This window comes from Miniopterus schreibersii (genome assembly GCF_964146895.1).
Source record: "Miniopterus schreibersii genome assembly, chromosome: 5".
Classification (NCBI taxonomy): Eukaryota; Metazoa; Chordata; class Mammalia; order Chiroptera; family Miniopteridae; genus Miniopterus; species Miniopterus schreibersii.
In genome coordinates, this window is record NC_138106.1 from 27,252,978 (window position 1) to 27,267,327 (window position 14,350).

General features: G+C 40.9%; 1 protein-coding gene across 5 annotated transcripts in view; it reads right to left on the reverse strand.

Annotated features, from left to right (window-relative positions):
- The window catches only part of TNIK (TRAF2 and NCK interacting kinase), a 302,339-nt gene that overhangs the window by 9,447 nt on the left and 278,542 nt on the right, over positions 1 to 14,350 (reverse strand). For all 5 annotated transcript variants that reach the window (XM_081138204.1, XM_081138203.1, XM_081138202.1 and 2 more), the window contains 7 exons: positions 14,084 to 14,213; positions 11,806 to 11,970; positions 9,601 to 9,712; positions 8,624 to 8,794; positions 6,800 to 6,943; positions 4,373 to 4,507; positions 954 to 1,054 (listed from right to left, as the gene is read on the reverse strand). In XM_081138204.1, coding sequence (XP_080994330.1) covers positions 954 to 1,054; positions 4,373 to 4,507; positions 6,800 to 6,943; positions 8,624 to 8,794; positions 9,601 to 9,712; positions 11,806 to 11,970; positions 14,084 to 14,213 — 958 coding nt within the window. The remainder of the gene's footprint in view (positions 1 to 953; positions 1,055 to 4,372; positions 4,508 to 6,799; positions 6,944 to 8,623; positions 8,795 to 9,600; positions 9,713 to 11,805; positions 11,971 to 14,083; positions 14,214 to 14,350) is intronic.

Here is a 14,350-nt window from a genome sequence, read left to right on the forward strand (position 1 = left end):
CAAGTGCTGGTCCTTCTGGCATTTGGGGGTCAGCCTTCACGATCTGGGGCAATGGGGCTGGCATATCCCTATCTAACTCCTGTTTAATCTCATGAACGATCAGTCTAACCATGGTGGGTAGACACTGAGACAAGGTCAAAAATAAAAAAGCCATCAAAATTGAAGAATGCAGAGAAAATAGGTCATTTTCAGATGGGACTAAACTCAGTCTTCATTTCAGAGAAATCCAACAACATTGGGGGTAAGGGACATCATGGGAGTTTTTAAAAAAACGTGTTTTTATTGAGTTTTAGAGAGGGAGGGAGAGGGAAAGAGATAGAAACATCAATGAGAGAGAAACATTGATCGACTGCCTCCTGCACACCCCTTACTGGGATCAAGCCCACAGCCTCGGCATGTGCCCTGACGGGAATCGAACCGGGGATTTCTTGGTGCATGGGCTGACGCTCAACCAACCACTGAGCCACACTGGCCGGGCTCAAGTGAGTTTTAGGGACTTTACCCCACAAGATTTATGAAGATTACAAGATTTAGAGACTCAATTCAACCTTGAAATTCAGTGCTGCTGATGGTGTGCCTTTTTTAGATGAAATATCAGAGAGTGCCCTAGTTAGATATTTGTATAATGATTCATTGCCTAATATCACAATTAATGATTTGCCCAGGAACCATTCCATACTAAATGCCACTTGGAGATGGTGATTCATAGACCTGAAATGGAGGAGAATGTACCCAAATTTTAATTTGACTAATTTTATAGTATTTATTAATCCTTAGTCTTTACTTTTAGAATAATAAATTTAAGAGTTTCTATACTTTTAAAAGAGATTTATTATATATAGGACTATTATATTAGTCTATGCACCAGACAGATCACTTTGTTAACTGGTAGGAACCTAAAATAAAATAAAAAACCAAACAAACACTTTTTAGGTAACCACATGCCCGCTTACCTTAAATGCCATGAACTTATGATATGGTTTAGGAGCCCAAGCATATATCTCCACTGCATTCTTTAAGGCAATCACCAAGAATTTGATCCTTTCATATTTAACTGTAACAGAAAATTATAAATTAGAAAGGCATACCAATTTATTCAAGTTTTTGTATTAATAAATGTGTAAACCATAATATGCAAATATGTGGGGCAGGGGCAAAAGTAGGTTTACAGTTGTTCCTATGGAAAATAATTAATAAATAATGATATAAGAATAAACTCTGTGTTTCACGTACTCACAACTGTGAACCTACTTTGGCCCCATCTTGTACATATAAAACCATCACTGAGGGTGATACTGTTGGTGTGGGATTTTCTTATAGAGACAGATTTAATTTTTAGTGTATTTGGTTTGCATAATACTTGGGGCCTTTTACTTTGTACTGAATGCTCTTTTCTTCATCTCAGGATGTAACTGGCTTAGGCCTGTCTTTAACCACTAGGTCTAAATGGGAACTGTTCATAGTAATAAAAATCTACTTAATATCCCTTGACGTTTCCTTGCCTGGCTTTTATGTTCATCCACATGGAAGTAAGCAGCTGAGCTGGTAGAAAAATTAGCAAATGAGTTGGGCATGAAGTTTTCCGTTTCCTTATTATTCAAATTTGAATTCCAATTATTAGAAATTTATAAGGGATTAGTGCCCTTATAAAAGAGACTCCAGAAAGATCCCTCTCCCCTTTTGGTATGTGAGGTTGTAGCGACAAGACAGCTGTCTATGAAGCAGGAAGCGAGCCCTCAGCAGACAGTGCACCTGCCAGCACCTCAATCTTGGCTGGACTTCCAGCCTCCAGAACTGTGAGAAATAAATTCTTATTGTTTATAAGCCATCCACTTTGTGGTATTCTGTTATAGCAGCCTGAATAGATTCAGATAGCATACATGGCAGTCATATATATTTTTTTATATATCTTTATTGATTTCAGAGAGAGGAAGGGAGAGGGAGAGAGAGAGAAACATCAATGGTGAGAGTCATTGGTCAGCTGCCTCCTGCACGCCCCCCACCGGGGACCGAGCCCGCAACCCGGGCCTGTGCCCTGACTGGGAGTTGAACTCCGATCTCCTGGATCCTAGGTTGATGCTCAACTGCTGAGCCACGCCTGCAGGCAGCAGTCATTTTTTTTAACGTAATATCTGAACAAACAGAATATTCTGTGTTCTAAAGAAATTGGACACCCTAGAATAACACCAAATTCTTGATCTTCAAGCTCTTTTTCTGTAGCATGTCCCTTCTGTTTACACATTCTGTCTTTAATATACTTTCAGCTACTTCTTTAGCAATTTATTTCCATATTTCAAAATAACATTCTTATAATGTTATTTCTTGGTGTGTTTTTTTAGTTGTAGATATTATCTACTGACTTTGTAGTGTGGAAAGGATTTAGTTTCTTACAACCATCTCCTCTCTCTAGTTTTCACTCTAAACACACACATTTCTTCCTCTCCCACACCTTCAATATAGTTAAATTTTTAACTTTTGGTTAAATCAATATTCTGTGTTCAAATTATTATTGTTCACGGATGAGGCACATTGCATACCATAATTATATTTCCTTTCTTGTTTTCCCTCATTTCTTTCATGTCCTTATTTTCTATGTATCTATCTGTATCTATCTCTAAGCATGTGTAAACCTTCTGCTAGCGCCATAAATGCCTTCAACACAGTCAAACGTGACAGGTAATCTATTAGTCAAATTTTATTTTTCTTGAACTCACCTCTTCTGGAACCCTCCACTGTTCCACTCTGCTCGGACTGACGATACACATGTGCATATACCCTACAGTTCTGCTTCTCTGGAGAGCTCTAGCGAATACAGAGGGATTATAAAATACTAGGTGAAAACCACCTTGCCCTCAGAATTCTGAAGCCTTGATCCATTGTCTTCGAATTTTCTAGTATTGCTGATAAGTCCCAGGCCACCTGATTCTGGGTCTATTATATGTAAACTGTCTTTGTTTATTTACTTACTTACAATCTGAAAGCTTTAAGGACATTCTCATTTCTTGGATACAGAAATATCATGTTGATACATCTTGGGGTGAGTCTTTTTTTTCATCCATTATTCTGGGTACTCAATGAATCCTTTCAATTTGATTTCAAGGCTTTAGTTATAAAATTTTTCCTGTATTCTTTCTTTGATATGTCCCTCCTCTTCCATTTCTTATTTTCTCTTCTTTCTAAAACTCATATTACTGAGATTTTGAACCACTTGGACTGGTTCTTTTATTATCTGAACTTCCCCTCCCCACCCTGCTTTTTTGTTCTGCTTTCTAGGGGATTTCTCATCTTTACCTTCCAACATTTCTATTACATTTTTGCCAATGAAATTTAATTTCCTATATATTTTTTCTTGCTTTCCAAAGGACATCCCCTAACCTGCTCCACATTTTTTAACAGCCCTAACTTTTCATTTATAAAACCAGGTTTTATAACCTCTCTGAAGTTATCTTTTCTTTCTTTAAAATTTTCTTCCACTCATTACCCTCGTTCCAAAGTCCTTTCTAAGTTTCCTACCTATCAGTGGATTTCCCCACGTCTGATACGTGGGCTTATCGACGGCTGGGCTTCACTTGAAGGCGTTAGACAGCAAGCTTTGTTCATGGCATTTCGAATATTAGCACCTGAACATCTTCTCTTTCTGGCCGTTTAGTCTCTCCAAAGACAAATCTTTGAACCTCTTGCTTGGGAGTTTAAGCATGGCTACCAACATTTTGGGAGCTAAACCAGGATGGAGGGGTGTGTGTGTCCTCACAATTCAGTATTCCCCATCCTCAGACAGGCTGTGCCAACCTTTCGCCTTCTAGGTCAACAGGGGTGGTGGCTACTTGTCAACAGGACGTGCTACTTATCAACTATCCAACAGTCCTACTTTCAGTTCCACTCTACGCTTCCACCCAGGCACCTGGGGCCTCAGGCTCTGGGCCTTTCTGGGCTCTGTTATGTGACTGGATTGATTTTGATGAATTTACTCACTGAAAACTTAAAATTTAGCATTTCCTGGTTGGCTAATTTGTTTTTAGTCATCCACCTACTCTTGTTCAATTTTGTTGACATCTCATTTGCTGGTTTCTCTCCTCCTAGCCCCTTTGTCCTCGTGGGTTTATGACATTTTTATTCCTTCACTGTCATCTTAATGGGCTTCAGTGGCTATAAATGTTTAAACTGGAGCCTAGGGCTTTATTCTGAATGCACTCTTTAAATTTTGTCCATCTGACTTTTTTTTTTTTTTTTAAATAATGAAAGTATACTTAAGATTTCAGCAATGACTTAGTTTGGTCACAAATGCATCATCAACATCTGATAGAGAAAAACTGAATGAAGCTTAACTGAATAACTCAGGTTGAGTATAAAAGTTCCATGCCTTGGAACTTACCAACTTTGTAATGTATACAGCCTTCCAGATCCCCAACGGTGATCCAGCCTTGTTTCTTTTCCACTTCTGGGTCATTGTGTAGTATTCTGTTTCTTAACCATGACAGATAGTAAACTCGTAGCTTATTCTTCTTTCCTGTTGAAATAACAGAGCTTTAATTTCAAACCCGTGACAGTGTTTTCTCTCAATCCTTCCCCATCTCCATTTTATTTTATTCATTTATTTTCATTTACAACTGTGTGTGTGTGTGTGTGTGTGTGTGTGTGTGAAGGCACAATAACCAGTGTCTCCAGCATCATCAAAGTGTGTCTCTGCCAAGACTTACGACTGAAACAGCTCCGATTGTTTTGGACAAATAACCACTTTATAATTTGTTTTTGCCTTCAGATTGCTTTTACTTGAGCATGCTTCCTTTACCTTCTCTTCTTAATGCAAAAGGTAGTGTCTACTGATCTCAGTAAGACCTAATTCTGTAATAGAGTGGTTGATCAGAGTTCCAGAATATTCTACATCTAATTACATGAAGGAGTGTTGACAACTGGACCTTTTATCATACTTATGTGTGACTGCCTTTCCCTCACCTTCTAACCTAACAGCATATGTTAATGGAGAGGCTCTTATTTACCTCCTCTATTACTTTAAGGATGACAGCAGGTAGTAGTTTTATTTTACCTGATGAAAAATAAAGGAGTTTTATAAGGAAACAAGAGAAACACGTTCAATGAAGGCAATCTGAGCTACAACACTGGACACATTTAGGGTGCTGAGATCATAGAAAGAAATACCAAACAAAAAAAGGAAAAAAACGAGTATTTGGAAAAAAAAAAACCACTTACAAGTTCCCTTGTAAAGAATTTTTAGTATGATAAAAAAAAATCTTAAAAAGATTGAAGGGGTGTCATTGAACAAACTTTAACATACTCCATGAGATTATCTGTGTACCAGATGACAAAATGTCCCTTGGGGTGGCTCTTCCTAAATGATCAGAAATTTTGGCCTGTGGATTTCACTTCTTGGGCACTTATTTTCCTTTGATTTCTCTTAGGTGTCAAAAGATGTTTTATATTTTACAGATATAATATTTACCAGAAGAAAATCCATTAAAGCACTGTACACTGGATTTGATAGGAGAGTGCATTCATAAATTAAGGGAATCACTGTGAAGTTACTGTTCCTTTTTGTAACCGAAAGCCTAGGCTATGTATTGATCACAGTAGCCAGGATGAGCGGGGGAGCCAGTGCTTCCCTATTTCTATGCTAACACAGACCCAAAGGCGGTTCAAGAATCATTTGCTCCTATTTTCATCTCTTTCTTTTCCCATCTATGCCTCATGAGAAGAGGAAATGCTTACACTTTTTAAAAATGGGAATGTGTCACTCACAACATAATGGAGCCTGAACGTGACTTTTGCTGTCTCATTTCCACTTTTGGTAGGTGACTGGCAGATGCAGGGTTTTAAATGTGATTTGGTAGGGGAGCAATCAAAAAGCAATTAACCAGAACAAAGGACTACACTCAATTGAACTCAAATGATAATATAGGAAGAATTTACTTGGTTAACTGGTATGTGGGGAGAATAAAAAGAAATGGAGCTCTGAGCACTCAGTGGAAAGGTGAAAGAAAGAGGGGACCGCAGCATCAAGTGAGGGCATTTTTTTCCAAAATAGAAGTACAGCTGAAGAGTTAAATTTTATTCAAGGTTCAAGCCAGCAGCGCTGCGTGGTCTCTGCAAAACAATGCTTTTCAAACGGCTGCACACTGGGAACACCTCAGGAGCCATGAAAGCAATGGATGCCTGGGCCCCACTCTAAGGGATCTGACCCACTGGTCTAGACTGGAGGCTGGACTTTCCATATCTCCTCACTATTGTCTGCATCTTTTCTTTAAGCTCTTTTTGGGAACAGAAAGCTGCAGAGCGTAGCAGTAATGATTCCCACATTCAAATCTCTTTGCAGACTCAGTTACCCAGTGGGCCAGCTGCACTTGCTAAAACATCAATGGATTATAAGCTGGAGGAGTTCTTGTGAGAAGAGAGACCAGGGAAATTTCTGCTTACAAAATTTCCCACTCCAGATGCCTATATTTTGATCTTCTCCCTCTGAGAGCAGACACCAATGACTGGAGTGCAGACACCTTAAAAGCATCCTTGCTGAGTGCTGGCGGAGGTTAAAGGCCAATAAAGATGCAGCCTTTGTGGTATGTCCCTGCCTAATTCAGATTTCAAGGAGAGGCAAGAGAGACTTACCTTTGGAGGGGAGAATGTCCAGAGTTACAGAATGCAGTTGATCTCAGTCTTGCCATACTGCTATAACTTACTGTGTCCCTTGTTAGCTGGGAAGGCCAGAACTTAATGTTCCTTCAGGAACGAGGTGATCCCCTTTCCCACCTGTGCAGACCTGGAGGGCTCGGCCATCCTAGCAACGTACCTGATATTGTCACGAGGACATTCAGTCCCTCGAGCACATCCATCTGCTGAAATCGCCTCCGGTTGATCAGATTATAGACTTTGCCTTGCCCACTTCGGTCCAAAAGCATCAGGCCATTTTCAGTTCCCACCAGGAGGTTTACACCTGCAAATTTAAGAAGCACCCCACGAGTGACGTTTTATGGGCTTTAACCTTCTGCATCTGGGGTCTCCGTGAAACCTAAGAAACGGTGCCTTATAAATCAAAACTAATGGGCGAGTAGGTACCAGAGTCGGGAGTGCAGAAGGAGACGCTCTGACATAGTAATTAAATCACTGTCTCTTTGATAATGAAATTAGTTTTAATTTATGAAGTGGTAGCAGCATTCATTACATCCAGCCTTTTACTACCTACTATAAAGAGTACTTCTCAAGAGGAGCCTTAGGCACAGCTGTGACACCACCGCGATCTGCCTTTGTTCCTTTCCTGCGATATCTACCCCTTTCTTGGCTCTCTCCGTCCCACTTCAAGACTTCCCCAAGGTTCACCCCCACCCGTATTCATGCAGTGATTTCTAGCCTATTCGCCTTCAACATACAACACAGTGCCCCATTTCCATAGCCCACAGGGAGAAAAACTCTTCCTCCCCCCCACACCACAGCTTAACTTACGTCCTAAGGTTCTGCTCCCGGTTAGGAAATCATAACTCAAGTGAAGGTGTTAACAGCCCGAGAGTCACAGAAATAGTGACTGTGAGGAACTTTTCAGGTATCTAAATCTAGTCCAGCCCACCTCTCATACAGTAATCTTTATTAGAAAGCTCTGGCAGGTAAGTGGTCTTCTCTGGATAGCAGCAATACTAAAAATTCATCCCGAGGCAAATCACTGTGTCCCCTCCCCCCCAATACACAACACACACATACACACTGAGAGGTCAGATGTGCAATGGACTGTATTCATAAACAGGTAATTTTCTAACTTCTCTTGCTTGTTGTATGTCTGTCTTCTGAGGGGCATCAATGTCTGTTCTTTCATGTACATATTCAATATTAACACGCCTATCTTGTTGTTTTCTGTCTCTTCTCCAGAGATCAGAGCCTTACTTCTCTCCATCACACCTCCCATGAAATGGATTTTGGGCTTCATCCTCTTCCTCACCAACATCTCAAATGCCTTTGTCCTTATAAAATTATGATGCCCAAACCAGGCCTGGTACTTTAGATGGGTACAGATGGGCCATGTCTTTCTTTGATCTGTCCATGACATTTATGGTAACACAGACCAGGACTTTGATAGAATCTAATCACACCTATACTGAGTTTGAGGTCAGCTAAAACCTGCAGGTCTTTTTCACAAGAACTGCAGGTTGATGTTTTGAACAAAAAGGGAAGGTTCATCATCTACTGTCCTTTTTAAGTTTTATTCTGCTACTACTAGTATGGCCTTCAGCAATTCACTAAAATACGCTGGGCTTGTTTTTCAGCTGTGAAAGCGAGGTAATGCCATTGTTCCCCTTGTGAGATGTTGTAGGAATCACAGAATGTGGGGCACATCATACAGTACTGGGCACATAGTAGGCATTCATTAAGTGGTAGAGAGGTCTGCTGTTGGCTCTAGTACATCACTTATATAAGGTGGTATTGAATCTCATTTTGTTATCCTGGATACTAAGGTATCAGTTCTTGCTATACATAAAATTGCTCTTGATCTCTCCTGAGGCCAAGAGAGTCCCAAGTCAGGTCTCTAACATCCGTGGTTCCAGCAGCGCCCTTTGATGGTAAGATCCACAGGCTTTAAATGTTTGAGGGTCAGTTCATTACTGAGTGGTAAAGAGCACCAACTTACCCCACAGCGCTGCACAAAGTATTTCTGAGTTGAATCGTTTCTTGTATTTTCTGATTTCAGGTGTGTCGCTATGAGGCCGAATGTTGGTTGGGTTTACGTTTACCACTGAAATCTTTCTGGCTTCATTGAGTTTGGCTTGTTCTTGCCTAAGAAGTTCACTAGTAAACAGAGCTTTGAGAAAAAGAATCAGAGAAGTCAGTGGCATCTTAAAAAGTAACCAACAGAGAAGGGGCTTCAAAACACAATGATTTCTTCTTGTTTAGTGTGCATTATTGCAAAGACAAAGAAACTCTGAAACTACGCATATTTCACATTTTTTTTAGTAGAACAAAGCATAAGTTATTCAAAGAAGCAGTATTTTATCCATTAGTAAAACAGGCTTATAGACACTACTGGAGTAGTTTAGGGAACTGATAATCTCACAAAATTAAATACACTACCCTCATGTCCTATAATATATGCAGGAAAGATTCACTTTTTGAAATTCCACATTATCAACGGAACAAAACTGGCCTAAGTTGAGCCTGATGATTAGTGAGTTGCAGAAGTCTAGACAGCAAGACTCTCCTGGAAAGCAGTCAGGCTTTTGTAGTGGGAAGCACACATCTAGAACTCAACACAACTCAACACGCACTTATTAAGTGTCTACTGCGTGCACAGCATTGTACCCAGAAATTGCTTTTGAGAAACATGTGGCAAGTTTGGAGATGTCTGAGGAACAACTTTTCCTAGGGCCCCTGGATACCTCTGGGTTCCTACCAGAAGCGAAATAGAAGAAAGGAAAGAAAAATGCAAAGAAAGAAATTTGTTTTAGGAATCCTACAAAGATAATCGTTAAAAATCAAAGTCTTCCACTTAAGGCAGGGCCTAAGGAATGAATGGCTTAACTACTAAACCAATGATTACTTTTTTAAAATCAGGCGACAGCAGAAAGGAAAGCCACGCTATTGCTAAAACATCAGGCCCTTCCAGCTTACCCGCGGCTGTTGATTCATCTTCCTCTTCATCTTCATCGGTGGGAGATGTCTGGTATACTCTGGGGTCCACAAAGGGGGTGAAGGATGCTTTAGTGCTGCTCCCCATGCCATACTAATCAATAAGCAAGAAGATTAAGAAGAGCAGATAAATAAATACTGCAACAACAAATAATGCTAACAATATTTTGCTTGGGCTTTAAAATTATCAGAGACTCTTCAATCCATCCATCCAGCTGTTCATACTCAAACCCCCTAGTCAAAGTGCGTACCTCTCTCTCCAGCTTCTCCAGTGTTGGTTACTCACTAGCCATGGTGCCCTTGCAGGGTTTTGTTAATTATCAGACTGCAAGAGTTACAGTGAACAAATTACATTTTGGACCATACATGGCACCTGAATATCTGGTAAGATGACTGGTGACAGCTTATCTCTCTCTTGAAGTAAAAGCAATCTCATATTGACCACACGTTCTTAAGAAAGGCTAACACAGTTGGCAATAAACTAAGTAAGCAGGTCCTCGCAGCAGCACTTCGTCCCGAACACACTGGCCTCGTGATGCAAGTGGATTGGTGTTGGCTCAACAAGCCGTAGAATCTTTAATTCAGGGACAGCTGAATCCAGGAATTGAAGATGTTTCCTTTCCATGATAGTTTTCCCTTAAAAGGATACTTATATTCACATGCCTTATTTGGGGCTTCATGAAGATACTAGGTTTGCAGGCAACACACCTTGAGGACTTACTTAAAAAATAAATCTCATGGTGCTTGGGAAGCACCATGAAGCCATGAAGTCAGAACTAGACTATGGAACAGTGAACTCAAATATCAGGCTCATGCCATGATATTCCATATGGGAGTTTTGTAAAAGGAACTTCAATAACCATCTCCCCATTTTGTCTGTCCTCTCCATTCCTTCAACTACATTCAAGTTCTTTTAATATCACAAACATAAGAAGCATTCAACATAAGAAGCACCTTTTTTTTTTTTTTTTTGGTATAAGTGTCTTTAACTAGTTTTTTAGTTTTATTTTTAGGTTTTCATTTAAAAGTATAACCAATATCTCCAGACCTCTAAACACATAAAAAGAAAACCTCAAAGATCCCATCTAATTTAATTCAAGATTTCCCCTCCGTCTTATAAAATCAAAACCATTTCATCTTCCACAAGGTAGGACGCCCCTCCCAAACAGAGTACTTTCACATGTGTTCTCTCCTTTGATCTTTAGAAGAGGTCTGGGAAGGAGGTGGGGCAGGCACTAATATTCCCACTTAGAGTAGAACAGGAGCAGAATTTGAACCAGGGTCCAACACCATGGAGTTTTCCTTGGTACTCACAGTGTTCAGGCAGAAAAAACCTACCCACACTGCATGAAGCTATGGTAGGACGGTGCACTTTCCTAAATGCCTGTGTTCTTTCCCTTCAGGCAAACAAAGATTATTTGCTCTATAACTTTAGGATCCAAAGTGTGCATCATAAGACATTAGTGTGTGGATGACATCAAAGCCAACAGTGCCCAGGCTTTATAAACACATGCAGGAAAGGGCCTAAGCGTGATTCACAGGACTACTCATGAAATATGACCAAGTGCTGTGAACTCATCCAACTGGTCAACGACATCTACCAGTACTACCTAAAACACTGTGCTTATTGAGGCTTTTCTCCTGAACTTTTCACATCTAGGAAAGATAATATCCCATTCCTCCTTTTCTCAGGCAATTTGGAGTTTAGAAAGGTGAACACTTTGAACATGTTGTCTATATATTGATTTTTAATTTTCATAAATAAGTGACTTCAACCTTATTTTATTTAAGTGAAACTTAGTCTGAATAAATTAATGTAAATATGAACCTCAATCCAAGGGCCTTGGATTCTCTACAGGCTGAAGTTTTTATCACTGGCCTGGCAGATATGAGGTCCCAATATTGGTCCTAGAGCTGTCACAAACCAACTATGTGCCTCGGACAAGGCCATTAACCTCTCTGAACCTCATCTGCAAAATGAGGTATTGGTCCCCATGATATCTGAGAACTTTTCACTGCTCTGCTTCTATGGTTTCCTCTATTTGAGTATACGTATGAGTAGCTATATAGTAGAAACCAACCAAACACATTTCTGGGAGCTTGGCAAAGGCTCCTTCTTGAAGAGAGCAGGGTTTCAGAACCCCCTGAAGGAGAACGGCACTGTCGTGGCTGTTGCCCAGCACCTACTTCAGTCCCGGAGTCCATCTCCTGGGAATGGGTGGAGACACGTCCTAGGCCCTCGGTGGGGGTCCCGGCTGGGGAATGACTCTGCTGCACCAGGTCCGGGAGGTTGATGTGGCCGGCAAAGCCATTGCTGTCACTGTGGCCAGATCTCTTCTTCTCTCCAGATGTCTGAGAGGACACAACACATGGGGGGCATTAGAGGGGGAGGCAAAGGCCACAGAATGACGTCACCCCTCACACAGCACAGGTGTAGTGGTCTCCAAATCGACCCACTGGCATGTGGGAAGATACCATTCAAAATTTTTTTTTTTTACCTAAGAAAATAAGAAAGAATTTAAGCTTGGCTAATATTTAGTGTATGGATTCACCGTGAGGCCTTATGCTGTTGCATGAGGGGCAGCCAGGGGTCACATAGGAAAAGCTTGAGAAGTAACGAAAAAGACTTAGTGCCTCCATGTTTCTTGGAAACATCTCTAGAGAGAGGCATTTTCTGGATTTATTTTGCCACAGGTTCATCTGAACATTTCATCTTCTAAATGACATTTTGGGGGTTCCATTTTAATTTATCTTATTGACCCCTCTCTTGTGTGTACTGGGCTTCTCCATTTTTTAACTTCTGTTCAAATACTGAAAAGCTTTTTAACATTTCCTCCAACTGTCCAGTAGCATAAATCACACATTATCTCTTTAGAGTTCTGCAGCCTCTCTTCTACCGGTAGCATTCTGCCTCATGCCAAAAACTGATGCAGACACACTGGTTCTCAAAGGCCTGAAAGGCTCCTGAGGGTAAATGGCCCAGACAGTGAGAAGTTTGAAGGAATCCAGCAATGACCCATGAATCTTCCACTTCTGAGTCATCACCCTTTTGTTCATTCAACCAGCACCTTCTTAGAATTAAATACCTTCTGTGTGCTAGGCATTCTGCTGGGAACACAAAAATAAGTAAACAACAGCCTTGCCCTCTAGGACCTTCAACTCAAGATTTGCTAGTTTAAAAGTCCACATTTGGGAAAGGTAGAATTTAAAAATAGAGAGTAAAAAAAGTTTGGGAGCCCTCAACAGATCAAATTCATATCCAATACTGGCAAATGCTATTTTCAAAGTGATTGATTGTGGCCACAGAATATTGGAATGCTTTAAGTAATATGCAGCCATTCAGACGTGACTGCCAAATGAATTGAAAATGTGGCTCCAAATATCTATTTCAAGGTATTGACTTTGCTGTAAAGATTCAATCAAATTTTAAACCATATTAGAAATCGAGGTCCTTTTATTTGGAGTCAGGGAGTAACTCACTCCAGAACATTTTTTCTCATGTTTTCCCAGGTGGCAAGCCATAGAGACAGAAGCCCTCCACACGTGTATTGAAATTAGAAAAGAGGAATTATAATTTGTCAAGGCCCTTCTGGTTAGCAGAAATACAATGGGGAGGTTCTGCATTTCAGAGGGACAGGTGAAAGAGAACATGTGGGCCCCCCTCCCAAAAGAATGGTTGCTACTAGAGTTAAAAAAAGTCACTCAAACTGCTAAGGTGAATTAAAAAAAAAAAAAAGTCACCTGAGGATATGTTTTTATTGATCTTCAGAGAGAGAGGAAGGGGGAGAGAGAGATTGCAAAATATCGATGTGAGAGAGAAACATCAATCGGTTGCCGCCCATAGGCACCCTGATTGGGAATCGTACCTGCAACTTAGGTATGTGCCCTGAAGGGGATTCGAACCCAAAACCTTTCCATGTACAGGGACAACACTCTAACCTACTGAGCCACCCAGCTAGGGTGCTAAGGTGCATTTTTAAGTAACACTGCATACTTCTTTGTTCTTTCACCAATATAGCTTAATAGTCTTTTTAATGTTAATTTAACTAGATTAGATGATGTCACCATTTCTTGGAACTACTGAGCATTTTCTGCATAAAACCCAGAAGGAGAAAACCATGGGGGGATGTGGCACAAGAGGGCCGCGGACGCTATGCAGAGAGGCCATTCACGTCTCTTCCTGTGGTAGGAAACATCTGGGTTTGCCAGGTTTATATCCTCGGGCTAAATTCTGTATTCCGATTTGCATACCTCTTACTAGAGAATGTGGGCTAATGTAATTAAGTCACACTGAAAAAGCTTAGAAGGATACAGGAAAGAAGGCAGCGCACAATTAAAATCACCCAACCATGCAGAAGCACCAGCCCCCCTCCCCCAAACACACGCCGTCAGCATGCTCTGCGACAGCGCTAATAGAAACCCACTTAAGAAATGCGCTCACCCTACAGTTTTCACACCCACTCACCTCTCTTATCATCAAGGTTCCTTCTCTGGAAATACTGCCGCTGAAAGTGTCCGCGTGAGAGGTCTCCAGCCCGTGCGTGCCGACCAGCCCCACGTTGTACTGCTCCGGGCCCCCGGGAGCTCCTGTTGGTCTGCGATGGAAAGAACGGTATTCACGGTAACGCATGTTCCAGGAGTGCTGGCCTCCTCCGTGTTCATTTACTTTTATTACGGTCAGATATACGCAACAGAAAATTTTTAACCATTTTTAAAGTATCCAGTCCACTGG